General features: G+C 41.9%; 1 protein-coding gene across 1 annotated transcript; it reads left to right on the forward strand.

Annotated features, from left to right (window-relative positions):
* TBX19 (T-box transcription factor 19) lies at positions 1-27,753 on the forward strand. The gene is made up of 8 exons (XM_032640061.1): positions 1-329; positions 7,501-7,765; positions 9,147-9,281; positions 11,799-11,860; positions 13,065-13,126; positions 20,806-20,997; positions 23,253-23,388; positions 26,471-27,753. The coding sequence occupies exons 1-8, from the start codon at positions 133-135 to the stop codon at positions 26,754-26,756; spliced, it is 1,335 nt and encodes a 444-aa protein (XP_032495952.1). The 5' UTR covers positions 1-132; the 3' UTR covers positions 26,757-27,753.
* Positions 27,754-27,970: the final 217 nt, after the last annotated feature.

The following is a 27,970-nucleotide window of genomic DNA, read 5'->3' on the forward strand; positions in this document are numbered from 1 at the left end:
AGGCCGTCTCTTCCCCAGCTCCCCAGGCATGTCCAGCTGGATTTGAAAAGCAGGCAAGTGACAGGAGGAAAGAGGTGGAAGCGGGCAAAGTAGGTAACGTTTCTCAGCAAAGTTTGAGAGGGGCCTGTGGCCATGAGTGAGCTGGGCACACAGAAGACCAGCGATGGCACTGTCTCTCGCCTGCTCAATGTGGTGGAAAGTGAGCTTCAGGCAGGGAGGGAAAAAGGCGACCCTACGGAGAAGCAACTTCAGATCATCCTGGAGGATGCCCCTCTCTGGCAGAGGTTCAAGGAAGTCACTAATGAAATGATCGTGACCAAGAACGGCAGGTGAGTTTATCCACCGCCCTGCTTGGGCTGGCGGGGCTTGGCAAGGGAAGCGAAGCCCCTTGAGGATTGCTGAGGCTGCCGCTCTTAACTCAGAGGCAGCGGGGTCTGATTAAACATGCTCCGGAGAAGGACAGTCTCCCACGGCTTTCCCCCAGCCAACTTAATTAATTTCTCTGAGATCATCAGAGAAGTGGAGGGTGAAGCCACCTGTCCTGCGTGCATTTTAAATGAAGAAATTCTGGGAAATTATTATAATGGGGGGCATGTCCCATGGGTTTGGGAAATGCACTCAAATGTCAGAAAATAATGTTAATTTTTGACTGACTGTGTATCCTGGAGCAGATTATTATTCTTTGAGCCCCAACTCTGTTCAGATAAGGTAAAAGGCAACTTTATTTGGAAGCTGGATGGTTTCCTCTGAAGTGTAGCGAACTTGCCAGACATTTCTGACTAGTTGAAGATTCAGAGGCAAAAAGGCAAATTTAATCTCACTGCCTATCCCTGCATCTGCTTCTTCCTGTGTGTTTGTGGTGAGTGTTCATTTGAGATTGTGTGTGTTTATGACGATGTGAGAGTTATTGCAGTAATAGTTAATGAAACCGTAATATACTGACCTGAGAAAAGAGAAGATGCCTTCCTTTTTTTTTTATTGCAACAAATTAGGGATTAACTGAAATGGATCTCTGTTGGCATTTCTTGGGTTCTATTAAATCTAGCCCTGCCAAGTGACGTCTAGGTAATATTAGGAGCTTCTATTTAGTAGAGGAGATAAAAATATTTAGAAAGAAAATCTCAGTGCTCCCAGCTTGGCCAAACAGGTCCCAACATTCAGTTGACACTGATCTTTCTGTTCACATGGTCACAAAAGTACAAAACGTCGAAAGGCATTTTCAATATGGTTAGTTTCAGCAGAACTTTGATTATGACCCTTGAGAGAAATTCTGTTCTCCAATGACAGAAAAGTCCAAGCTAGTTGAACTTCTGGCAGGCTTTTGTCCTTGTGAAAAGTGCTTCCATTGCTGATGTCTCACTTTTCCATTTCTGCATAAAATGCACGGTATAGAGAATGAACCATTCCCATCTATCCGGGAAAATTATGAACTCGAATGTTGTTGTGTGACATTAAAGTGCTTGGTAAGTAAAACGTGTTCCAGAAATAAGGGCGTTTCAATAAATTGTGATTATTAATAGTAGCAGGAATATCAACCTTGCTTGACGCTTCTATTTTCTCTTTCTAAATGGGTCCCCTATTTATTTCATATATAGGATTTATTATTTTTAATATTTGTAATTATAATTACACCTGTTCCTACTCTTGATCTGCATTGACACATTATTTTTGGTAGAAAGAAATAGAAAACATGTTTTTAGTTTCAAAGAATCACTCCCAATTCCTAATTGGATTTACTTTCTTCCCTTTCAAAGATGAGTGATGACACAATGGTAAAAATTTTATGATGTCTGATGACAGGTAGAACTTTCTGTTCATTACTCTTTCTAGTTACACTAATACTTAGCCTCATACTATCTGTTTGGCTGTCAAAGCAGTCATATATGGAAGTAAAATAAGTACAACCGTCAAAAAAAATATATAGTTAATCTGTTTCAATGAGGAATAAATAAGTTTCTAAAACCATTATAAAATTCAATTTAATAATATGTCACATTGGTATGTACTTTTATAATTTCAGAAGAGCTTTCTCTTGCCTTTTTGCGCCTATATAATTTTTCCTTCATATTTAAAACTGAAAAGTCTTCACATGTTTAAAGTCATTAACTATGTGAAAATTATTCTTTGTAGAAAGAGTCTAATTATGGTCAACATGGTTATTCTTATTTTCTGTGGAGGTCCTGGCGACGTTTCACCTCCTTAGTGAACTGAATCTTTTCTTAGGGTTTCTGAACCCCTTAGCGTCTAGATTTTGCCAGGAGACAGAAAGTTCCCTTTGTACTTCAGATAAAGAAGGGAAGACAAATCTCTAAGAAATTGATGTGGTTGATAATGAATGAGCGTGGTTTGGAATTACTCTCAATCTCTTAGCTTCTCAGAATAAATTGTTAACAACACTTTCCTGCTCTGGATATAGACACATCTTTCTTGTTTCATTGTTTTCTTTACTCTCATCTTCATCTCTTTCCCCCCCACTTTTTTTCTCCTCACCGTCTATTCCTGTATCTCTCCATTTTACCCATTTTCCTCTGGCTGTAGAATGATGTCTACTCTAGATGCAGCATCCCTGCCTTTCACACAAACTCCTGAGCCTGAGGTAGATGGATTTGTGGCCCTTCTTTGGGGAGAAAAACATTCCTGGTTGTTAACACCCAGTCCACGCCCTTTTCATTCGCGTTACTCGCCTGCCCCTGCAGGCAGTTGACTTTCTGACTTTTCTAAAGCTTCAGTGAGCTTTAGAGGGTAAAGGCTCTTGAGGGTAATCAGATAGCTCTTGCACACTTGAGTGTAATTGTTTTGTGTAATAGCAAGTTTTAAAACAGCATAGGGGCTTCCCTGGTGGCGCAGTGGTTGAGAGTCCGCCTGCCGATGCAGGGGACGCGGGTTCGTGCCCCGGTCCGGGAGGATCCCACATGCCGCGGAGCGGCTGGGCCCGTGAGCCATGGCCGCTGAGCCTGCGCTTCCGGAGCCTGTGCTCCGCAACGGGAGAGGCCACAACAGTGAGAGGCCCGCGTACCGCAAAAAACCCCAAAAAAGCAAAAAAAAACCCAGCATAGGAGGGGCTGATGAATTAAAAGAGTCATTTTCAAATGGAGACTTATTTATGTGTATCAATAGGAGGCTTGCTTCTGACATTGATCAGAAGTAGTAAACAGAGATTTTCCCTGAAAATCATTGAATTATCCCCAGAAACTGGGATTACGATGGTTCTTCATTCCTCCCACTCCTGTCCCTCCCCCCGCCCCGTTTTACTATTTCTTTTCCCATTCTTCTTTCTTTTTTATTTAAAATGCTTACTTATTCATAGTCAATAGTCTTTCAGAACTAACAATAACAATTAAAATACTCCCCTGGAGCTCATTTGAATCACCACTAGTGCATCCAGCTTGTAAGTGCTTCCTTTTATCTCCATCCTTTAAGCTAGGAACTTATATTTTAGGTTGCAGAAAAAAATTTATTTCAGCTTTCAGTGGCAAGTAAGTGAAATCTTTTGCACCTTTTGTTTTCTCTACGGTAACATCTTCACCTTAGGGGAAACAGCTGTATTTCATGTGTATTTCCATGCAGTTAAATTATTTAATTTCATTTGGATTAAATATGCCTTGAGGAGATTTTAAGAAATTGGAAGGATTTCTGATGTAATTGGTGTATCCATTTGTTGTCATAAAATAAGTGCTAGGATCATTAAGTTGAACTTGCCAGTGATTAAGTGATGTTAGTGCAGTGAGCTGATGTTCATAGTTTCCAGGGATGGAGTTGCAAGAGGAGAGAAAACCAAGGTTGCACATCAGGAAATAATTTTCCATGTCCCTGTAGTCCATGGATATTTTTCTCTGAAGTTTACAATTGCAGTTTATGAGGATCATATGTATTTGTGTGATCGGCCTCTAACCAGGCTACTTTGGTTTCTTGCTGCTCTCCCCATAAGCCTCAACATCCATGTCCTATGGGAACACAAGCATGTGCACTCCAAAAGCTCTGGTGAGTGTTTCAGGATTATTAATAGTTCTGTGGGGAAATGGAAGAAGGAGTTTACAAGTGAAACTTCCTGAATTTTGCCTTTAACCGTCTCTGCTGTTTTTTCCCACCTAGAAAATCTGCTTTATCTCTGCCCTCTTTCTTTTTTCTTTTCTTTTTTTTTTTTTTTTGCGGTACGTGGGCCTCTCACTGTTGTGGCCTCTTCCGTTGCAGAGCACAGGCTCCGGACGCGCAGGCCCAGCGGCCATGGCTCACGGGCACAGCCGCTCCGCGGCATGTGGGATCTTCCCGGACCGGGGCATGAATCCGTGTCCCCTGCATCGGCAGGCGGACTCTCAACCACTGTGCCACCACGGAAGCCCTCTGCCCTCTTTCTTCCTTCCCACAGACCTCACTCCTCAGAGCCTTCTCCGGCAGTGCTGGCTCTCAAGATCCTCTGTTAGAGAAATGCAAACTGGAAAACTAGCCTCACAGCAAATCAACACAGAGTTCACTGGCCAAGCCTAAGCATGTGTGGTTCCTCAAGCCTGGTTTTGGGGAGTGCTTATATGCCCTGCCACATTTGCTTCTCTCTCTCTCTCTCTGATATGGGGTCTGATTTACATATTTCTTAGCTTCTCAAAGACTCTTGGCCATCTCTGTGGTTAGACACACCTTGGGAAGAAAAGGGAAAAAAGATCAAATTGATAAGAAGTGCAGTTTATCCCTGAAAGCATAGCCTGGTCATGAGTGCTGCCCATAAGTAAATAGATAACACATCCCGGTCCTTGTGAGGCCAGAGAAAGAGGCAGGGGGGAGGCAGGAGGAACTGAACTTGGCTTAGAGGCAGGATGAGTTCCATTGCCAGTTACAAGACTTTTGGCTGGTTGACTGACTTATATTTACTCCTCAGTGGCATAATGGAGATAAAAATATATAGCATCTCTTAGTTCATTTGTGTTGTGATAAAAAATAAAAATCGTAAAATCCTTGGCAAATGAAGTACTAGAGAATAAAGCAACAAATGGTTCTACCACGTTTTGGATGTGTCCTTCTAAGAGCCAGGACACCATGGCTTCTTTACTTCTTTACTTTTCTTTTGTTAACAGCTTTATTGTGATAATTTACATACCATACAATTCACCGATTTAAAGTATAGCATAATGTCTTCAAGGTTCATCCATGTTATAGCATTTTTATTGACAAACTACACTTCATTGTATAAATATACCTCGTTTTATTTATTCACTCATCAATGGACACGTGTTTCCATTTTTTGACTGTAATGAATAATGCTGCTATGACTGTCTGTATACAAGTTTTTATGGGCGTATGTTTTCATTTCTCTTGCATATACACCTAGGAATGGAATTGCTGGGTCACATGACAACTCTGTATTTTAACAGAGGAAACGGCAAGACTTTTTTCCAAAGTGGCTGGACCATTTTCTATTCCCACCAGCAATGTATGTGGGTTCCAATTTCTCCACATCCTTACCTGTGTTTGCTGTTGTTCACCTTTTTTATTATAGCCATCCTAGTGAGTGTGAAGAATGATTTCAAGGGTAGGTCCTGGTTCCGTTTGTTTGGTTTCAACTCCCACCCTTCCTGAATATATGGACTTAAGCTAGTTTACTTAAACTCAGCAAGCTTCAATTTCATTATCTCAGTCACCCACCCTCTAGTACTCAAAGGTACTATCTATTAAATGCTTGCTAAGCGCCATACCAGGGGTATGAAACTTGGTTGGTATAAAATCCTCCAGGCTCTTTGTATTCTGCCATGAGATTAGAAGTGGTCTCTAAGGTAAGACATTTAGAAAAGAGGGGGTGCTGAAAACAGATCCCCATTACGCATCCCCAACTGGAGGACTAAGTTGGAAGAGGATCCAGCAAAGGAGTTGGAAAGGAAGTATTGATGAGGTGGGCGAACCGAAGGGAAAAAATTCCTTTCTGTCCAGAGAGCTCAGGGAGCCCATGTAATTTGAACTCAGGAGACTGAGAAGCCTGGATGGGTCGAGTCCATCTCTAGATCCATCCTTTGTCATCTGTCAGTTTCATCACTTAACATATGTACCAATTCCCATTGTACCTCACCTCAAAACCAGGAACCTCTGGACACAGGAGGTGCTCTTTGTGACCCTCCAGTTCCTGGCCATTCTGCTTTTAACACTTCCGCTCCTGGCAACCCCTTCTCTTAGCAGTGGACACATTCCAGTTTCCCCCTTTTCATTCTCCTCCCAGCCTCACCAGAAGCACAAATCCTCAGAGTGACTCCCCCTTATTCCCTTGGATATCTCCTTAGTTATTGTCTTAAAAGCTAAAGATTCCCTAGACCAGTACCTTTTAAGCTCTAATGTTCCAATGACTCACCTGGGGATTTTGTAAAAGCACAGATCCTGACTGAGTAGGTCTGGAGTGCTACTTGAGGTTCTGCATTTCTGATAAATTTCCAGCTGATACTGATGCCGCTGATTCATGGACCACTCTGAGTAGCACATGTCTAGACCCTAGATTGTTAGCTTCTCAACTTGGGGATTCAGATTTTAAAAGATGTATTGACAAACAAGACAGCCTCTGGGGCAATTGCAAGGTGGTGAGGGTCTGTCTGGAAACTAGGTCTTTTGAGGAGATTGGAGCAACTTAGAAAGTTTGGTGAAGGGAAAGGCAACTAAAGAGAATCAGAAGCCAGGTGAGATAGCTTCTCCAAATATTTGTGAGAGTAATGGAGCAACTTAGAAAGTTTGGTGAAGGGAAAGGCAACTAAAGAGAATCAGAAGCCAGGTGAGATAGCTTCTCCAAATATTTGTGAGAGTAAGCTTGCTGGTGTTGCCCTAGAGGGTGGGAGAAGGGACCAGCAAATCCAGATCAGCGTGTCTCAAAGTGTATTTTTTGAATGCACATTCCCGCAAGATGATAGGTGAGAAGGTAGCACTGGTACATAAGTGCAGACTGTGCACAACCCCGAACCTCCTTTCCAAAGGTTCACGGTGCACATTAAAGCCTCTGACAAGTCCTGCAGGAAAGGAAGTGGTCTGAATTGATGTATAGCCAGTGTTCCCTTCACTCACTTTACCAAAAAACCATGTTTTCCCTATAACGCTATTACTATTATTCAGAACTGGTGTTCTTTGTGAGATGGAGAAGGGCTGCTTTGTGTCATTAGCATGAGAATCTGACGTAGGCTGGGAGGAAACCTCTGGAGAAAGCTCTGTGAGAACCTGGCATCTGACTATATACCTTAAGCTTCAGGAGGTACTTCATTTTAGTCAAATGACTAGATCAGTGGTTTTCAGACTTTAAAGTGGAGCACAACATTTAAAAGTAAAATCCCAATATAAAATACATTGGTAAAAAGAGGCTTAGCTGGACTTGGGGCCGCTGGCCTGGCCCCTCTTTGTTTGGCCTCCCCCGGGGCATTTTCTGCACCCCTGGGACAGAAAATGCAAGGTCTCCTCTGAGTGGAGAGAGGGCTGAACAAGCAGGGAGATGTCCCTAACACTCTAACATCCTTCCTGTGGCTCAATTTCTGCCTTTTCTTTTAGACGGATGTTCCCGGTCCTAAAGATTAGTGTCACGGGGCTGGACCCCAATGCCATGTACTCGCTCTTGCTGGACTTTGTCCCAACGGACAGTCACCGCTGGAAGTACGTCAACGGGGAATGGGTGCCCGCGGGCAAGCCAGAGGTCTCCAGCCACAGCTGTGTCTACATCCACCCGGACTCCCCCAACTTCGGGGCCCACTGGATGAAGGCGCCCATCTCTTTCAGCAAAGTGAAGCTGACCAACAAGCTCAACGGAGGTGGGCAGGTACGACTGTTGCCCGGCCACCCTAACCCCACTACACCAATCAAGAAATTTCAAGGGTGCATTTAGGCAATTAGGGGGTCCTCACCGACCTCTTCTCTCACGGAAGCCAATTATTCCCCGGAGTCCAAATGTGAACAGGAATAAACAGCTCTTAATTGGTGCTTTCAGTTTTTAATGGACTTCCTGATGTTAAGAGAGAGTGAGAGAGCGCAGTAGTTTACTTAATCATCACCGGGGGGCCTTTCAGAGTTTTGTCTTGTGTGTGGTGCTTTTTACCCAGCTGGGGAGGAGGGAGATGTTTGTGGGTACCAGGGTTTTGTTATTCCCTCTCCCCTCTTTTTGGTGTAAGTGGCATGTTGGCAAGAGACAACTACCTTAATAAAAAGCTGCTCCGAAATGAAATAATTGCTCCCTCCACTTGGGCATTGTGATAATTATCAATAGAATATTGAATCAGCTTTGGGTTTGCAGAAAAAAATATCCAAACAAACCTTAAATAAGGAAGATTTTATTTAAGGTCTCCAATTAGAGTAAACAAGATTTTGAGGCTTTTTATTCTTTTGTTTTCTCTGGTAGGATTGTGAATACTAGTGTACTGTGCGAGGTTGTTATTTGCTTTATAAAATGTGGACTGTTTTGGGGGATTAGAGACACAGCTGGGAGGAAGAGGTCTCATTCCCCCAGATTTCCCTTTGGTCAGCCTCTTAGCCCTCAGAGTTTTCACCCCTTCTCTGATCTCTGTGCTTACCTAGCTGGGACATAGGGGTTCTTGTTTTAAGAGCAGAAGTCATCCACCTAAGTCTTTGCAATATTCAGAAGGTTCCAGTTATTTATTAAAACAGGAAATTGAAAAGTAAACTATTATCCCCCCCCAGATTTCACAACGTGAGATTTTCAATAAACCTCTGGTTTGAATCACAAAGAGTGGATTTTATGTAGCCAGCAGATGTCAAGCTGTCATTATACTTTAGGTAATGCAGCCCGTGTCAGGATTTTGAGATATTAGGATTCTTTATAGGAAGAAAAACAGTATGTTTTAACAGAGCAAAATCCACATCATTGTGCTGAAAATGGGAGAGAAAAAAAAGGAAGCTAGGATTTTGGCAGAAAACTGAACACTCTTTAGACCAGCTCTTCCCTGGCAACCCACCCCTCACCCTCCTATAAGCAGCTCCAAAGTTATGCTCCCTGAGAGCTTCTAAAAAATGTCCCCTCAGTAATTTCTCAGAGAGGTGGAGGCAGCTCGGGCGACCGGGGATTCGGTGTGTGTAGCCTTAATGGAGGTGCGTGCTGAGCTTGGGACTAACCAAAGACGCTGGGTCATCTGTCACTTGTGCTGCCCCAGGCTTTGCATGTCCTCTCTCTCCTTCCACCTCAACAGATAATGTTGAATTCTCTGCATAAATATGAACCCCAGGTTCACATAGTGCGTGTTGGAGGTGCCCATCGAATGGTGATGAACTGCTCCTTCCCTGAAACCCAGTTCATAGCTGTGACTGCCTATCAGAACGAGGAGGTGAGTGTGTGTGTGTGTGTGTGTGTGTGTAGATGTCACCTGGGAGAATGTGGTAGGACTGGGTGGTGGTGCTTTTATTGCCATGACCAAGCTTGGACGAAAGGTAGGTTTTCCAGGACTCAGATACACTCAGCAGAGATGAAGTTAAACAGTGCGGTAGTCGCTTTCCACGCTCTCCTCCTTGTTTGCCAAAGGCCCGCCAGCGCTTCTTTTCCTGGTGCCAATAAGGCACAGCTGTGCATTGTAATACAATTAGCAGAAACGCAGAAGTCTTTGTTTCCAGGCCCTTGGCCTACAAAGAGCTGCGTGTCTCTCCTATTTTAAAGCAATTCTGCGGGAATTGATCCAATCGCGCACCTTCTTTGCGTTTGTGTTATGCTATCTGTCCCATTTGTTAGCTTTTTTGGGGCACACGTAGGTCTTTTCCTGCTTGAGCGGCTCTGGTGGTTAGAGCAGAGTAGCCAGAATCTGGTCTCCGTGAACTCTGTGGGAGCAGGATTTTTTGGTCCATCCACATACTTTAGGAGTTTCCAGGCCTGCCGGTCACCAGGACACCTGATGGGTTGGATTCTTTTTGATTAAACTTAAAAATTTGTTTTACTGGAGTGTAGTTGATTTACAATGTTGTTAATTTCTGCTCTACAGCAAAGTGATTCAGTTATACATATACAATCTTTTTTATATTCTTTTCCATTATGGTTTATCTCAGCTTATTGAACATAGTTCCCTGTGCTCTACAGTAGGACCTTGTTGTCTATCCATTCTATATGTAATAGTTTGCATCTAACCCCAAACTCCCAGTCTATTCCTCCCCCACCCCTAAACATTTTTTTTTTCTTTTTGGTGGTACACGGGCCTCTCACTGCCGTGGCCTCTCCCGTTGTGGAGCACAGGCTCCGGACGCGCAGGCCCAGCGGCCATGGCTCACGGGCCCAGCCGCTCCGCGGCATGTGGGATCTTCCCGGACCGGGGCACGAATCCGTGTCCCCTGCATCGGCAGGCGGACTCTCAACCACTGCGCCACCAGGGAAGCCCTATTTGGAAGCTTTAAAAGATTTTTGGCATCCCACCCAGCCACCTGAGTCAGAATCTCCAGTGACGGTGCCCAGAATCTGTAGTTTTAAGAGTCCCCTTAAAGGATTCTGATAATCATCCAGGTTTGGAAACTGCTGCCTTAGTGCCTACAGGTGAAATTAGTTGCAGATTTAACTCACTACAGATGCGCAGGGAAATGTAATTTCTCTTCTATAGGTAATCTGGCCTCTTAGCTGAGCCCCTCTAGCAGGTCAGTGGGAAGAGAAATTAACTAAATACCTGATCATTTAAATAGGCCCTCAAGTACTGTTCAGTTTTTATAGGCTGAACCACTTTGTTCATCAGATTGCCCTCCTCCCTCTGCTACTCTCTGTAGGATGGAGTCTGGGTCTATGAGGGGAGGGTGGGCTTTTGCGATTTTGGAAAGTAGGGAGGAGTTGGGGACCCCATCCTGGCCTCCTCTGGCCTCCGGGCAATGCCCCTTATCCACTTACATGCTGCCTGCTCTCTTATGCTTGGCTGGTGGAACCTGTCATCTGGTTGCCCTCTGGGTAAGTGCTCAGAAGCTTTTCCTAGACGTGGGCTGGACAGTTCCCTCTGAACTACAGGCAGGGCTAAGGCCACACCTCCAGCAAGCTACCAGCCTGATGCTGTAATTCTGGTCTTGAACGTGACTCAGGGGAATCAAGCTCAGGAAAATCTAACCTCAGAGCCTCCGTCTCCTGACGATGTATCCCTGCCAATTTGATGTAGATGCACCCTGAGAGGAGAGTGGCCACAGGGGTGGATAAGGGAGCCAAAATCTTCCTTTATTCAGCAAATATTTGCTGAGTATTACTACATGCTGGTAATACTGCACTGTCCTCAAGGCACTTAAATCCCAGTGGGGACAGATGAAAACCAAACATATATATATATTTGGTCAGATGGCTCTGAAGAAAAATGAAGCAGGCTAAGGCCAGGGAGGATAAAGAGTGACAGTGGTTGGAAGTGATAGTTTGTTTTTTGTGCTAACATGGCCCAAAGGGTAAGTGATTATTTAAGAGTTAGGGAGTTGATACTAGTCTGTCCTCAAGACTCTGGAGGCAGGTTCTCACCCGTACAACTCTCCTCTCTGTCTCAGTGACTGGAAAACTAACTGACAGATGGTAGGTGTTCAATTGTTGTTGAAAAGAATGAATGAGTAATGGAATGAATGCTGGGTTTGGCACCTAAGGCTTGTGCATGTCTAATGCTTTGTCCTTTCTTTGCTCACTTTATACTATATTTGGCATTTTTACCACATGTGACAATAAAACGTTTCTTGTTGGACAGTGCAATAGTGATTTTGTGCAGAAGTAAGCAAAGAGACATGGAAAGGGAGAAAAAAAGAGAAAGGAGAATTATTCTGATTTTACAGAAATTCACAGGTGAAGATAAAGGGTTCTGTCTGCCCGTGCATGTTCTACTTTCACTAACACTTCTTGTCTTTGTAAACACAAGATAACAGCTCTCAAAATCAAGTACAACCCTTTTGCCAAAGCCTTCTTGGATGCTAAGGAAAGGTGAGTAGAGAAATTTCAGTGAAATCTTATGATTTCTGTAAATGTGAAATTTATAATCATCTTAAAAGGAACTAACTAGTAGCACTTGCATTACCTTTGATAGAAGCATGTTTTTAATATTCAATTCAATGTCCAACAAAATCAGCAAAATAGAACAAAGTCATAATTACCTGTCCCTTATAATATGGGTCCAGGAGATCCCGGAACTGGCCATGTTTCATTAGCCCTGTTTTACTACAGATTCTTAAAAGTAGTACAATCCCATTAAAAAAAATAAGTGATTTAAATTTTTAATAATTCACTCTGTCTTTCCTACAATTATCTGAATAATATGATTTCAATAAGTTTTTTTTAAAAAAAACTAGATTTCACCTAGGAAAGGTGAGTAATTCATATGAGATATTCGTAAAGGTGAGAGGCTCATGTCTTTCAGGTCTGAGAGAAGAGAAGTCAGAGACTTTTGGGGGTGTGAATGATTTCCTTTGAAGTGTTCAGATTTTATTGTCTGTCTCAAATCTTTACACTAACTCCTATAACTGTCTAATTTTTCCTTTTCATCTTAAAGGCTCTAGATTAATAGACAGATATTTACAGTGATGTGTCACAGAGGTCTGTGCTGTCAATACTTGATTTAATTTTGACGATGTAGAAGAAATAACTTTTTCAGATAAGAAAAGTAGTATAATAAAAAAAAATTAGGACTTTGAGTGAGAGATCGTAGCTTTGAGTCCTGGCTTTGCCATTTCCTGGCTTGCATAAGTCAGTTTACTTTTCTGGGACCCATTTTTTAAATCTGCGAAATGGGCATAGTAATACTCTCTCACGGGATCATTGGAGGATCTAGCGTATCACAGATGTGATTGTGCCCTGAAGTCCTATGCAAATCTTAGCTATTGTTATTGTTGCTTGAATTTTGTCAGCAGGAGCACTGATCACAAATCAGTAAGATCAAGCTAAATAGGGATAGGTGTAAATAAGGTAAACTGGAGTGACTATAAAATTGCAATCCAAATAGCAATTGCACAAGTAGATAAAGTAGGAGAAGGATATTGTGGGAAAGATAATAGCTTTGAGGGGAAAAAAAGGTGTTTGATTTTCTTATTCCAAGAAATGTATTGCTCTCCGAAGAGAATCTTGGGTGCACTTGATACTAGACTTGTATAATAAGCTGGACAGCCATGGTGCACTCTCATTGCTCTTTCAGGAACCACCTCAAAGATGTTCCGGAAGCTATGTCTGAGAGCCAGCATGTGGCCTATTCTCACTGTGAGTTGGGTGAACACTGGGTGGGAGAGGCCTGGGGCTACACAAGGAGCATCTCCACCGCTCTCAGACTTTTTACCTCTCATGACTGCTTCAGGCTTGTTCCAAATCTTCTATCAAGACCCAACAGGTTATTTCTTCCACTCAAGACAAGTATATTCCCTTGCAAGAATTCTCAGAGAGAACCAGTGCTCATGGGGCACTTACACTCAAATCCTAGGCAGGAGAGAAGAATGGAAATAGTAAACTTCTTAGACTCTCGTTTTTGTGTCAGTGTGGCTAAAGAGCTCATAAAAATGCATTCTGGGTGTACCTCCTACCCTTACACTCCGCTCTCGCCTCTCTGTTTTGGATTTCCCTTGTTCTTAGTGCTTGCTAGTTTTTGAGTTGGTCACTGTTGCAATGCCTCAGGAAGGCCATCGCTTTGCATATGAGGAAGCTTCTACATTTGTTGACTGGAAAGCTGCAGTATTAGTGGAGTAATATACCTGGGATTCTGCAGGTAGGTTGGATGTTCCTGACAGGGTGCCACTCTCTCCATGTCTCAGATCAGAGAGAAGGTCCCATGGTGGAGCAGGTCCTCTAAACCTGCAACAGTAACACACAGTCAGTGGCATCAGTGTCTGAGATACTCTTTAATTTAGATGATAGTGGCTTGCTAGGATTCCTTCTGCAGTTTTCCAGCTATGGTATTCCTCACTCTCTCCTTCCCCTAAACCTCAGTGCATTTTTCATTGCAGAAGTGGCAGTATAGCCACATGAAGAGAAGCAGCTCTCAGAAAAGCATTTAAAAAAACTTTTCTCAGGAGTCTTTTTTTGTCTACTTACCATCTGTCACCATAGAAAATTATTACAGTATTATTGACTATATTCCCTATGCTGTACATTTCATCCTCATGACTCATTTGTGACTGGAAGTTTGTACCTCCTAATCTCCCTCACCTATTTATTTCCTCCCCACCCCCCTCTTCTCTGGTAACCACCTGTTTGTTCTCTGTATCTGAGTCCGTTCTGCTTTGTTATGTTTGCTCATTTATTTTGTTTTTTTAGATTCCACGTGTAAGTGAAATCATATGGTATTTAACTTTTTTAATCTGACTTATTTCACTTAGCATAATACCCTGTAGGTCCTTCCATGTTGTTGCAAGATTTCATTCTTTTTTATGGCTGAGTAATATTTCATTATATCTCTATCTATCTATCTATCTATAGATATAGATAGTTCTAGATATATCTATATCTGTATCTCTTCTTTATCCATTCATCTCTTGATGGTCACTTAAGTTGCTTCCATATCTTAGCTATTGTAAATTAATGCTGCAATGAACATAAGGGTGCATATATCTTTTCCAATTAGTGTTTTTGTTTTCCTTGGAAAAATACTGAGCAGTGGAATTGCTGGATTGTACAGTAGTTCTATTTTTTATTTTTTAACTTAATTTTTTAAAAAAATATTTATTTGGCTGTGTCAGGTCTTAGTTATGGCACACAGGATCTTCGCTGCAGCATGCAGGATCTTTCATTGTGGCACACGGGCTTCTCTCTAGCTGTGACGTGCAGGCGGTAGGGTGTGCGGGCTCAGCAGTTGTGGTGCATGATCTTAGTTGCTCCGCGGCATGTGGGATCTTAGTTCCCCAACCAGGGATTGAACCCATGTCCCCTGCATTGGAGGGTGGATTCTTAACCACTGGACCACCAGGGAAGTCCCTATTTTTAATTTTTTGAGGAAACTCCATACTATTTTCCATAGTGGCTATACCAGTTTACATTCCTGCCAACCACTCACAAGGGTTCCATTTTCTCCACATCCTCACAAACGCTTATTATTTTTTTGAAAATAGCCATTCTGACAGGTGTGAGCTAATATCTCATTGTGGTTTTGATTTGTATTAATCTGATAATTAATGATGTTGAGCATCTTTTCATGTGTCTGTTGCCCATCTGTAGGTCTGCTTTGGAAAAATGTCACTTCAGTTCCTCTTCCAATTTTTCAGTTGGCTTGTTTGCTTTTTTGATGATTAGTTGTATGAGTTCTTTGTATATTTTGGATATTAACCAGATATATAATTTTCAAATATCTTCTCTCATTCAGTAGGTGGCCTTTTTGTTTTTTCTCTGTGCAAAGGCTTTTTAGCTTGATGTAGTCTCATTTGTTTATTTTTGCTTTTGTTTCCCTTTCCTGAAAAGACAGATCCAAAAAAAAAAAAAAAAAAATATATATATATATATATATATATATTGCTAAGACCGATGTCAAAAGAGTTTACTGCCTATGTTTTTTCCTATGAATTTTATGCTTTCAGGCCTTACATTTAAGTCTTTAATCCATTTTGAGTTTATTTTTGTATATGATATGAGAAAGTAGTCCAGTTTGATTCTTTTTCATGTAGCTGTCTAGTTTTCCCAGCACCACTTTTTGAAAAGGCTATCTTTTCCCCATTGTATATTCTTGCCTCTTTTGTCATAGATTAATTGATCATGTAAGTGTAGGTTTATCTCTGGGCTCTCTATTCTGTTTCATTGATGTATGTGTCTGTTTTTGTGCCAGTGCCATACTGTTTTGATTATTGTAGCTTTGCAGTTTAGTTTGAAATCAGGAAGCATGATACCTCCAGCTTTGTTCATCTTTCTCAAGATTGCTTTGGCTATTCAAGGTCTTTTGTGTTTCCATAAAAATTTTAGAATTATTTGTTTTAGTTCTGTGAAAATTATCTTTGGTATTTTGACAGGGATTGCGCTGAATCTGTAGATTGCCTTGGGTTGCATGGTCATTTAAACAATATTAATTACTTCAATCCATGAACATGGTGTGTCTTTCCATTTGTTTGTGTTTTCTTCACTATCTTTCATCAGTGTCTTACAATTTTCCAAGTACAGGTCTTTTACCTCCTTGGTTAGATTTATTCCTAGATATTTTATTCTTTTTGATACAATTATAAATGGAATTGTTTTCTTTATTTCTCTTTCTGATAGTTCACTGTTAGTGTATAGAAATAACAGATTTCAGTATATTATTTTTGTATCCGGCAACTGTACTGAATTCATTTATTAGTTCTAGTAATTTTTTGGTGGTGTCTTTAGAATTTTCATTATATAGTATCATCTGCAAACAGTGACAGTTTTACTTCTTCCTTTCAAATTTGGATTCCTTTTATTTCTTTTTCTGGTCTGATTGCTGTGGCTATGGACTTCCAATAATATGGTGAATAAAAGTGGCAAGGGTGGGCACACTTGTCTTGTTCCTGATCTTAGAGAAAATGCTTTCAGCTTTTCATCATTGAGTATGATGTTAGCTGTGGGCTTGTCAATATATGGTCTTTATATGTTGAGGTATGTTCCCACTATGCCCACTTTGTTAAAAGTTATTATCATAAATGGACGTTATATTTTGTCAAAAGCTTTTTTTTTTACCTCTATGCAGATGATCATATGATTTTTATTTTTCAGTTTATTAATGTGTATCACATTCATTGATGTATAGATATCAAACCATCCTTGCATCTCTAGGATAAATCCTACTTGATCATGATATATAATCCTTTTTATATACTGTTGAATTTAGTTTGCTAATTTTTTGGAGCATTTTTACATCTATGTTCATCAGAGATATTGGCCTGTAATTTTGTTTTTTCCTTTTTGTTTTGTTTTGTAATTTTCTTGTTTGTGGTGCTTTTGTCTGGTTTTGGTATCAGGGTGATGCTGGACTCATAGAATGAGTTCAGAAGCATTCCTTCCTCTTCAGCTTTTGGGATAGTTGAGAAGGATAGGTGTTAACTTTTTAAAATATTTGGGAGAATTAAACTGTAAAGTGGTCTGGTCCTGGACTTTTGTTTGTTGGGAGTTTTTTGATTACTGATTCAATTTCATTACTGGTAATCAATTTGTTCATATTTTCTATTTCTTCCTGATTCAGTCTTGGGAGATTGTACATTTCTAGAAATTTATCCATAGAAAAAGCACTTTTTAAGTGACCTGGAATAAAAAGCATTTTTGTATAGGATAGGATCACATGTGGAACCATACCTTTTCAAAGTTCATATGTTGCAGTCTTCTTAGTAAGCTTCTTAAGGTATATACCTTATATGCGGCAAACTACATGGACAAAAGTCCAGTTCTGTGGGACCACTTGCCTAGCTTTCCTCTCTGGACACCTGAATCTTGATCTATTGTTCAGGTAGGGATCCCTTGGGCCACGTGTCTATACAAAAATGAGAAAATGAAGATAACAAAAGGATTTGTTGAGAATGACTGACATACATTTTGTAATATGAATTCTGTACAATTTGCTTACTTATACTTAAAAAGTATTAAGCAAATGGTTTTTAATAAAAGTTCCATTTCCATATTACTGAAGCCCTGGTGACAATCCCTAGTCATTATTTTTAAGGAACATCTCTGGTGTGTCTGAATCCTTATCTGTGGTCCCCTCAGTTGAGAGCTAGTTGGTGAAAGTATGTGCTTCTTGTTCCAGGGCCTGTATTACTAAGTCTCAATCTTTTCCCATGAATTCACTTGAAGTAGAGCCTTCTATTCAGAATGTTCACTAAATTTTTTTATTGTGGCAAAAAACCATGACATAAAATGCACCCTCACAACAATTTCCACATGTACAGTATAATATTGTTAACCATGGGCACATTTTAGTGCAACAGATTCCCAGAACCACCTGCCCGCCCCCCGCCCCCATTCCTGCATGACTGAAACTACATATATTCACCAAACTACATCTCTTCACATCTCCCGCTCCACAAAGCCCCTGGCTACCACTGTTCTACTTTCTATCTCTATTTGCATATCCTTTAGATACCTAGTGTAAGAGGAATCATGCAATATTTGTTTTTTTGTGACTGGCTTCTTTTGCTTAGCCTAATGTCCCTCAAGGCTCATCCGTGTTGTATCATATGACAGGATTTTCTTCTTTTTTAAGGCTGAAATAATATTTACTTGCATGTATATACCAATTTGCTTATCCAATAACCTGTTGTTGGTCATTTAGATTACTTCTACCTCTTGGCTACTGTGAATAATGCTGCAGTGAACACAGGTTGCAAATGTCTTTAATTCTCTTGGATATATACCCAGAAATGGGATTGGTGGATCATGCAGTACTTCTGTTTTTAATTCTTTAAGGAAACTCCATAGTGTTTTCCATGATAGCTGCACCATTCTGCATTCCCACCAGCAGTTCACAAGGGTTCTAATTTCTGCACATTCTCACCAACACTTGTTGTTTCCTATTTTGTTTTTTTTGTTTCTGGATAATGGCCATCTTAATAGTATGATGTGATATCTAGTTTTGATTTGCATTTCGCTGATGAATAGTGATGCTGAACATCTTTTCATATACTTATTGGTCATTTGTATATCTTTGGAGAAATGTCTATTCGAGTCCTTTTCTCATTTTTAATTGGAGTTTTGTTGTTGTTTTTATTGTTGAGTTGTAGGAGTTCTTTATATATTCTAGACATTAATCCCTTATCAGGTATATAGTTTGCCAATATTTTCTTCCATTCGGTAGATTTCCTTTTCACTCTGTTGATTGCTTCTTTTGCTGTGCAGAAGTTTTAAAGTTTGACATAGTTTGTCTATTTTTGCTTTTGTTGTCTGTGTTTTGGTGTCATATCCAAGATATCATTGCCAAATCCAATTTCATGAAGTTTTCTCCTGTGTTTTCTTCTAGGAGTTTTATAGGTCTTACATTTTTTTATTTATTTGTTTTAAGTTAAGTTAAATTTTTTTATATGGTGTAATATAAGAGTTAAACTTCTTTCTTTTGCATGTGGATATCACCGGATACTAAAATTCATATAGACTCTCAAAGAACCCCAAATAGCCAAAACAATCCTGAGAAATAAGAACGAAGCTAGAGGCCTCACACTTCCTGATTTCAAAACACATTACAAAGCTACAATACTCTAAATAGTATGGTACTGGCATAAAGACATATAGACCAATGGAAGAATAGAGAGCCTAGAAATAAACCCTGCTTATATGGTCAAATAATTTTCAACAAGGGTACCAAGATTACATGATGGGGAAAGGATAGTCTCTTCAGCAAATGGTGTTGGGAATCTGTTGCACTAAAATGTGCCTGTGGTTAGCAGTATTATACTGTACATGTGGAAATTGTCGTGAAGGTGCATTTTATGTCATGGTTTTTTGCCACAATAAAAAAAATTTAGTGAACACTCTGAATAGAAGGCTCTACTTCAAGTGAATTCATGGGAAAAGATTGAGACTTAGTAATACAGGCCCTGGAACAAGAAGCACATACTTTCACCGACTAGCTAGAATACTAGAATTTTAGTATTGCTTTACGTTTCTGAAAAAAATGCCATTGGGATTTTGATAAAGATTGCTTTGGGTAGTATGAACATTTTAATAATATTAAGTCTTCCAATCCATGAACATAGGATGTCTTTCCACTTATTTGTATCTTCTTTAATTTCTTTCATCAATGTTTAGTAGTTTTCAGTGTACAAGTCTTTTGCCTCCTTGGTAGAGTTTATTCCAAAGTACTTTCCTCTTTTCAATGCTATTCTAAATGGAATTGTTTTCTTAGTTTACTTTTCAGATCGTTCATGGTTAGTGTGTAGAAATGCAACTGATTTTTGTGTGTTGATTTTGTATCCTGCAACTTTGCTGAATTTGTTTGTTAGTTCCAAAAGTTTATTTTTTGTGTGTGAAATATTTAGGGTTTTCTACATATAAGATTGTGTCATCTGTGAACAGAGATAATTTTATTCTTCCTTTCCAATTCAGATGCTTTTTCTTTCTTTCTTTTCCTTTTTTCCAGTTTGCTCCAGTACTATGTTGAATGGAAGTGGTGAGAGTGGATATTCTTGTCCTGTTCATGATCTTAGAGGAAAAGCTTTCAGTTTTTTACCATTGAGTATAATGTTAGCTGTGGGCTTGTCCCATATGGCCTTTATTATGTTGAGGCAATTTCCTTGTATTCTATGTTTGTTGAGTGTTTTTATTATGATAGGGTGTTAACTTTTGTCATATGCTTTTTCTGCATCTATTGAGACGGTCATTCACAAACGCATTTCTGTGAAATATTTTGCAGTTTCCCAAAATGTGCCACAAGATTCTTGTCAAGTTGTCTAGCCAGCTCTCTTTTTGCTTTCAGAATCCTCTTTGTGAGGTGTTGATGGGAGGGATCATGTCTCCTCATGCTTGGAGTGAGAACTAAAGATACCTTCCCACTGGGTAGAAACAGAGAGGCCTTCACTCTTTCTGGGTAACCAAATTAAACATTCGGTAGCTGTAGATCAGTGAGTAGGATATACATCTAACACCTCCTTCTTAGATTGACTTTTAATTTAATCCAATTAAGTCAGAAGCAACTTAACTTTTGCAATTCTATTGACTTATACATTCAAATAATATTTTATATAGCCGTGATTCCACAGTATTTCTGAAGAGGTTTTGCAAACTTTGATAGGACCTGTCATCCACTTCCAAAGAAGCCAACTTTGCTTCTTCATCCACTTCCAAAGAAGCCAACTTTGCTGCTAACATAGAAGGGGAGTGGCAGTTGGGGTGGTGGTATGTAACTCCACATGGACAGACATTGTGTCATTCACACAGAAACATAACTATGCAAAGTGGCTGGTAACCTGATTTTGGTGTGGAAGTTCACAGAGTCATTCTCTGTGTCTTCCTCTTGTCTCTTCTAGTGGGAGGCTGGATCTTCTCCAATCCGGATGGAGTATGCACAGCAGGAAACGCCAATTACCAGTATGCTACTCCTTTGCCTCTATCTGCTCCCCACACCCACCATGGCTGTGAGCACTATTCCGGCCTCCGAGGACACCACCGGCAGGCTCCATACCCTTCTGCGTACATGCACAGAAACCATTCTCCCTCAGGTGTGTGACTCTGCTAATTAAACCCTTGGGGGTGTGGGTGTGGGTGGTGGTGGTGAGAAATGGATAAACAGCTAGAAATGGGGAAATACCTGAAGATAGAATCCCTTTCATCTAATATATGTAAAATTATTGTGTATTAATATTTTAATTTTTTATACTAATAGTTGATTATATAGTTACAACATTATTAGTGTTTTGTAATTACTTCAAATAATTACAAAAACTGGGAGACACCCAGTTTCGAATGGTTGTGAAAGTCCTCCTCCCAGGGCGCTGGTGTACTGAGCAGTTTCAGGCTGCATCTCTAAAAGCCAAGTTAAGTCGTGGGACTCTGAGACCCTCAGCTCATTGCCCTCACATGGCTCTTCTCTACATTTGTAGTGTATGGCTCAGTCCAGGGAATACTGGGCCCAGTATTGGAGAGCTATTAAGAAGGTCTCTGGGAAGGTGGATGACTCAACATCCTTGCTTTGGTTTGATTCAGTTGGAGGCGTGCAAATTCAACCTTGATAATTTTTGCAGTCTGATTATTTTTTAAGCTGATGCTGTTGTTTGTGTAGTTTCTTCCTCATTGACTGCTGCCTTGTCTGCCTTGGCCTTGTGTAAGCCCAGATCTTGCCTGGTTATTAGGTTTGTATGAAGGAAGGGAGACATGAAACCAAGGGTTGATTTCTCATTCGGTTATTCATGCAGCAAATATTTATTGAGGGCTGACTATGAGCCAGGTTTTGTCCATGAACAAAATAAATTAATACCTACCTCTCAAAGAGATTCTATTCTCATATGGGGAGACTGACACTAAATGAAACAAATAGGTAAAGTTCATGGCATGGGAGATGGAGGAGAGTGTTAAAGTTCCAGCCTCAGGGACACTCTGAGCTCTGTACCTGCAGAGGGCTTTGCTGGTCACCAGGTACCTGTCCCTGTGCCCCATCGCCTGCTACTCTCGGCAGCCTTGACAGCTGCTGCCAGGAAGGGAGAAAATGTAGGTTAATGTATCAGAAACTGAGCAGGGTTCTCATCTACTTTCTGGTTCTTTCCCATGGTCAGCACACAAAACACATCTTCTGAGCAAATGCTATGCACCAGGCACTCTTCTAGGCAGTGGGGCTAGGAAGGTGATTAAGGTCTAATTTCTTCCCTGAAGGAGCTCAGTGCTACACGAATACATAAATGATTAATCCTAATACAATGTAGTGAGAGCTCTAATGTGGTCCTCGGACCTGCAGCATCTCCTGGGAACTTGTTAGAAATGCAGGCTCTCAGGTTCTCCTTCTGAAAGAGTCTTCAGTTTAACAAGATCCCCAGGTGATTCCTATGCACATTAAAGTTTGAGAAACATTCTATAGAACACACAAGTCAAGGTGCTATGGGAATGAAGGAAAAAGAGCAGCTAGATCTACCCAGACGGCTTAACGTTGAAGTTGAGATTTGAAGAATAAATAGAAAAGGGCAGGGGTGGGAGTGGGCAGATGTGAAAGAGGGATGATGTGGGACACAGGCAGAGGTGAAGGGCATTCCAGGTGAGAGAGTGGTTGAGCAAAGACACAGAAGGAGGAGAGAACCTAGGTTGTCTGGGGAATAGTTTGGGAAAAGAGTGTAGAGGGAGGGGGTGGCGAGGTGGTGGATGAAAGAGCTGAAGCTGAGGAAGTTGCAAGGGCCACATCATGAAAAGGAGTGACGTGGCCAGGGATATACATGGAATCCTCTTCCTCTCTTTCCTTTGTCCCCTCCTTCCTACCCTCCTTCTTTTCCTTCTTCCTCTCTATTGTATAGGCACTATTTATGCAAATGGCGATTCAAAGACAGAAGGCACTATTCTTGAGATGTTTAAATCTCCTTGGGGTTGCTGAGAAGATAGGTCCTGGTCCTCAGAATCTCATCTGGGACACTGGTGGTCCTTAGGCTTGTCCTGAGATGATGACATGGCCCGTTTTAAAGGGGAGGTGAGTGTGGTGACACGGGCTAGATCTGTGTCGTAAAGAACAGATCCTCCCACCTATCTGAGCCTCATCTATAAAATGGCGATGAGTAGTCATTGTTGTGAACATTAAGAGATGAATGGTACGTGACATATGGCTGACACTGAATTAACCTAAGCTCCTCACTCCTTTCTGTGGCCTTCAGAAAGGACGAACAACTGTTGGCACATGTGGCACAGGCCATGGTTATATTTTGACCTAGGATAATGTCATTGGTCACCATCTTTATGTTTTCCATGCTCCATCAATTGATCTGTTGTTATTTCCCAAAAGTGAATTTGATAGAAAGCTCCAGCAATAATCTGCAAGTTTTCTCTGGAGCTGACAGCTGGACTTCCTTACCCTCCACACCCCACGCCAGCATCCTGTCTGTACCTCACACCAGCGGACCAATCAATCCAGGGCCTAGGTAAGCCCAACACAAGCAACTTGCTCAATTGGTCTTGAGGGTTGACTTTAGCACTGGGGACTCGAGTTCATTCTTTTTCCTGGGGTGGCTGGGTCTAAGCTATTGTCCTGACTTCTAAGCCACTAGGAAGTGAAAGTAACGACAGGATCAACCTTTCATCCCTGGAGAAAGGGTGGTGGGAAAGCACGTGCTCAGTCATGTACTCTTTTCTTTGTAGCTTCCGTATTTTATTTTTAGAAGGGAAAAGATATTATGGCCTGGAATCATTTATCTCGAACCAGGAAGAAATACTGTGAACTGTGGGGGTAGCAGATAGATACCGAATATTGGGAAACTGAAGGGGAAAAGTGTAAATACACACTGAGAATTCAAGACCCTTGATTGTCCATATCCTTACAAGCTGTTCATTCTAACAGGGGGACAGATTTTGGGTGTCCTGGCCTCAACCCAGGCAATAGGGCTGAGTGCAGCTTGTAGGACCCATGGCATACCTCTCATACCAGAGACCTGCATTCAGTTCTGACTGGAAATCCGCGTGGTGGAGGGGAAAGGGAAGGGGCCTGGGGTCTGACAAATGTGGGCTTGAGCCCCAGTTTTACTCCTTATTGACTTTGTGACTTTGGGCAATTTTCTTAGCCTCACTGAGCTTCAGCTTTCTTATCTGTAACATGGCAATAATGTGAGCTACCCTGTAGAGTATGGTGAGCACCAAAATTAGAAAAAGCATTATAATGCGTTGTAAGCAGTAACGTTCTATCAGTATATACATGTCAGCTGTTACGTTCAATGTAAGTATGCAGAATTTTGAGAAGGTCCAAAAAGGGATTCAAAATCAAAAGATGTCCCCATCCTTTTTTTTTGGCGGTGGAGGGGGCAGATGGTAGATGACTTATGACTTGCAGGTCTAGAAAAAGTTTGGGGAAGGTAGAACTTTGATCCACAGCAGTGCTTCTCACACTTTAATGTGTATTAGAATCACCTGGGATGTTGTTCAACTGTACAGTCTGATTAATAGGTTCGGGTTGAGGCCTGAGATTCTGCATTTTTAACCAGCTTCCAGGTTAAAATGGTTAAAGCTGGTTAAAACCAGCTTCCAGGTTTAACCAGCTTCCATACAGCTGATGTTGCTGTAAACCGTGATCTTGATTTTGATGTTAATGTTGCTGGGGCCCCCGAGGGTCTAGCGTTGTACAGCAGCCCCCAGCCGCCTCTGGCTCTGGACCCTTGAAATGCAGCTGTTCCGAACTGAGATGTGCTGTAAGTGTAACACACAGAATTTTGAAGACTTAGTACAAAACAAAGAATAAAAATCTCAACAATTTTTTTATACTGAATGCATGTGGAAATGATATTTTGAATATTCTCAGTTACATAAAATATTATTAACAGTAAGTTCATGGTTTTCTTTTCATTCTTTTTCTCTTTAAAATGTGGCTACTCAAAAATTTAGCCTATTGGACAGTGCTTGACAGGAGGACCTCAGGGAAATGTACTGACTGGGACTGTGTAGAAAGTGAGGGAAAGAGTGTCTTTGAAGATATTAAACAACCATGTGCTAAGTTTTGTACTAGATCCTTTATGTAAGTCATTTATAGGATTCAAAGACATCCATAAGGCTGCTGTTAAAATTCCTATTTTCCTGATGGAGAAACTAAAGCTCGGAGGCATTAAAAAACTGCCTGAAGGTCATACAGTAAGTAATGTAACTCAGAGCCCATGGTTTTCCCACCGGCCCAGGAAGCATCAGAAAGGGGCTCTGACCGATATCGTAGAAGAGTCTCTTCTGGAAACTGGGGAATTGGGGTCAGAATCCCAGCAAGCTGAGCTGGCTAAAAAACAAAAACAAAAACACCAACGCCCCAAAGCTTGGGTTCCTGCAGGTTTCATACGGTCCAGTGAGGTCTGCGGTATCTGAAATATAGCTGCGAGTGCAGGGTGGCATTGCCACCTCTGGCTTCATCAGTGGCATGTTTAACCCGCTGCTGATGCTATAAAGGTTTTGCTAGAGAGAAACAAATGTGTTCAGTACTGACATTAGGTAATGAGCCTATTTTCAAGCAATACAGTATCAGGCAAAATGGAGACTCTGAAAGGTCAGAGCACGGTGAGGACTAAAGCACTGGAGGTTATTCTGCCTGTGTCACCTGTAGTCATTTTCATCTAGGTTCTATGTGAAGGCACAAAACAGGCTGCACGTGACAGTCATCAGAAAAGCTTTAAAAACTTCTGATACCGCATGCCAGACTAATTAGATGAGAATCTCGGGGGATAGAACCCAGGCATCGGTATTTTTTTTCTTTTTTTTTTAATTCACTAAGTGATTCCCGTGTGCAGTCAAGTTTGTGAACCAGTGACATAGGATAAGAGAAGTCCAAGATAGTGGTACAGCTCCCCAGCCTTTCTACCAGGGACCAGAGCTGACAGGTAGAAACCTGGAATGGAAGAATTAATTATAAGAACCATCATTTACTGAGTCCTGTGTGTTAGACATCACATACTCATTTTTTAATTTAATCCTCAAAGCAACATCTGTAAGGTATGTCTAATTTATCACTCCAGATCTTGAGGATGAGGAAATTGAGGCTCATACATTAAATAATTTGATCAAAGTCACGGAGCTAATAAGTGGTAGTGCGAGGGTTCAAACCTAGGTTTTCTGACAACAATGTGTCCTGGCTATTAGGCCACATCAGCTCTCTTGGTCAGTGAGGGATCTTACTCACAGATCATACTGCCCAAATATCATCCTTTCACTTCCCTGTCCATTTACACAGGTGGCAAGTGAGACCTAGAGAAATAAAATGCCATGTTCAAAACTGAACAACTTGCTAGAGGTAGGGCCAGCATCAAAATGCGGGTCTCAGGACACCTAATCATATGCTTATTCTACTACATCCTGCTGCTTCTCTGCAGAAGCTGGGCCAGTGTGTGTCAGAGCTAGAAATAACGCCATGGTCCGATGCCCTCTTCCTAGACCTGTGCCCCGCTCAGCACTGCGCGCGTGCTTGCCAGGTGGCAATCATTCCTGGGTGTGTCGACAAGCATTTTCTCTCTCTCTCTCTCTCTTTCTGTTTCTCTGCAGCCCCTACCCGTGCCTGTGGACCATCAGTAACGGTGGCGGGGGCCCTTCCGGGTCGGGCTCAGAGGTGCACGCCGGCTCCCCGGGAGCGTTTCTCCTGGGTAATCCAGCTGTGACTTCGCCCCTCTCCACCCAGGCTCCTGCTTCGGCTGGTGTGGAGGTTCTGGGGGAGCCCTCGCTGACCAGCATCGCTGTGTCTACCTGGACGGCAGTGACCTCGCATCCCTTCTCAGGCTGTGGTAGCCCGGGTCGGGGTGGGCGCCAGTCTCCCTCCTCCCTGGATAGTTAAGCAGGATCCTAGGAAAGTTGTCAGCAGAGAACCTGCTAGGTGTAGAGCTCTTAGAAGTCTCACCTACTAATCCCAGTGGGTCAGACTGCAGAGTCTCCCCACCCAGTGAACGGGGTTATACCGGAAGCCTACAGGGAGATGGTTTAGTTTGGATAATGCTAATTTTGTCACCTGCATCTCTCCACCATTTTTGCGCTCCCATTTTCTCTGCAGCTTATCCGTGCTAAGCTCAGGCAACAAAAGTTCGCTGAGTATTTTCCTCGTGCCCTGCCCCTTACTGTCAAGTGATTCTAGACGGCTGTCCTTCTTGTTCTGTGGAGGTGATGCAAGGCTGTTAAGTGAGCTCAAAATTTACTTAGCCTAAGGCCACTGCTTTGGAGCTCTGTGCAGTCCTGAAAGTATGTGTGGCCACAGAGCCTCTGCTTTGAGACCAAGAAAGGCTGTAAGTCCGTGGAGTGAAGTTAACAAAAACAGAGCTAATCACATATTACAGCGTAGAGAGTTGAGGAAATGAGATCATGTCACTCCCTGGTTTAGAAACCTTCGATGGCTCACCATTGCCTACAGATTGAAGTCGATCTCTGCCACCTGCCCTCAAACCACTTTTCCAGCTTTAGCTACCTGTTTTCCCTTTAGCATCCTATATTTCAGTCAAGGCATACATTCTGCCCCTGTCTTTTGAACATTCAGTGTACTCTCCCAGCTCTATACCTACTCCTGTACCTGAAATATCCTTCTCTGTTCAGCCCTACCTGTACAAATCCTGCCCATCTCCCAGGGACTGGCCAGAGCACCACCCACTGCATCAAGCATCTGATCTGCTGGGCTCCCTGACCTCCCACTGGTTTTGCCTCTGTTCTAGAGCTCACCTCAATCTGCCTTGTATTTTTAGTACCTGTGCGTGTGTCTCTCTCCCACTAGACTGTGAGCCCCTCGAGGGTGAGGCCCAGCCTTCTTGTCTCTGTTCCCCATAGCAGCATCTGGTTCTGTGCCTTGCCTGTAGTAGGTGCCCAATAAACACTGGTTGAGTTGAGTGCGTGTGAAGTGCATGTGCTAGATGGACAGTTGTGGAGCTCACTAGGGGGGCAGAGCTCAGAGACACGTGTCCCGAGATAGGGCAGCAGGTCAGAGTGGGATCCCGGGGTCATGCTTGGTGTTGCATATGAGATGCAGCCCATTCTCAGTGACTGATGATATAAGGAGTCGGTGTGGAC

The sequence above is a fragment of the Phocoena sinus genome, chromosome 1 (genome assembly GCF_008692025.1).
Source record: "Phocoena sinus isolate mPhoSin1 chromosome 1, mPhoSin1.pri, whole genome shotgun sequence".
NCBI classification, from domain to species: Eukaryota; Metazoa; Chordata; class Mammalia; order Artiodactyla; family Phocoenidae; genus Phocoena; species Phocoena sinus.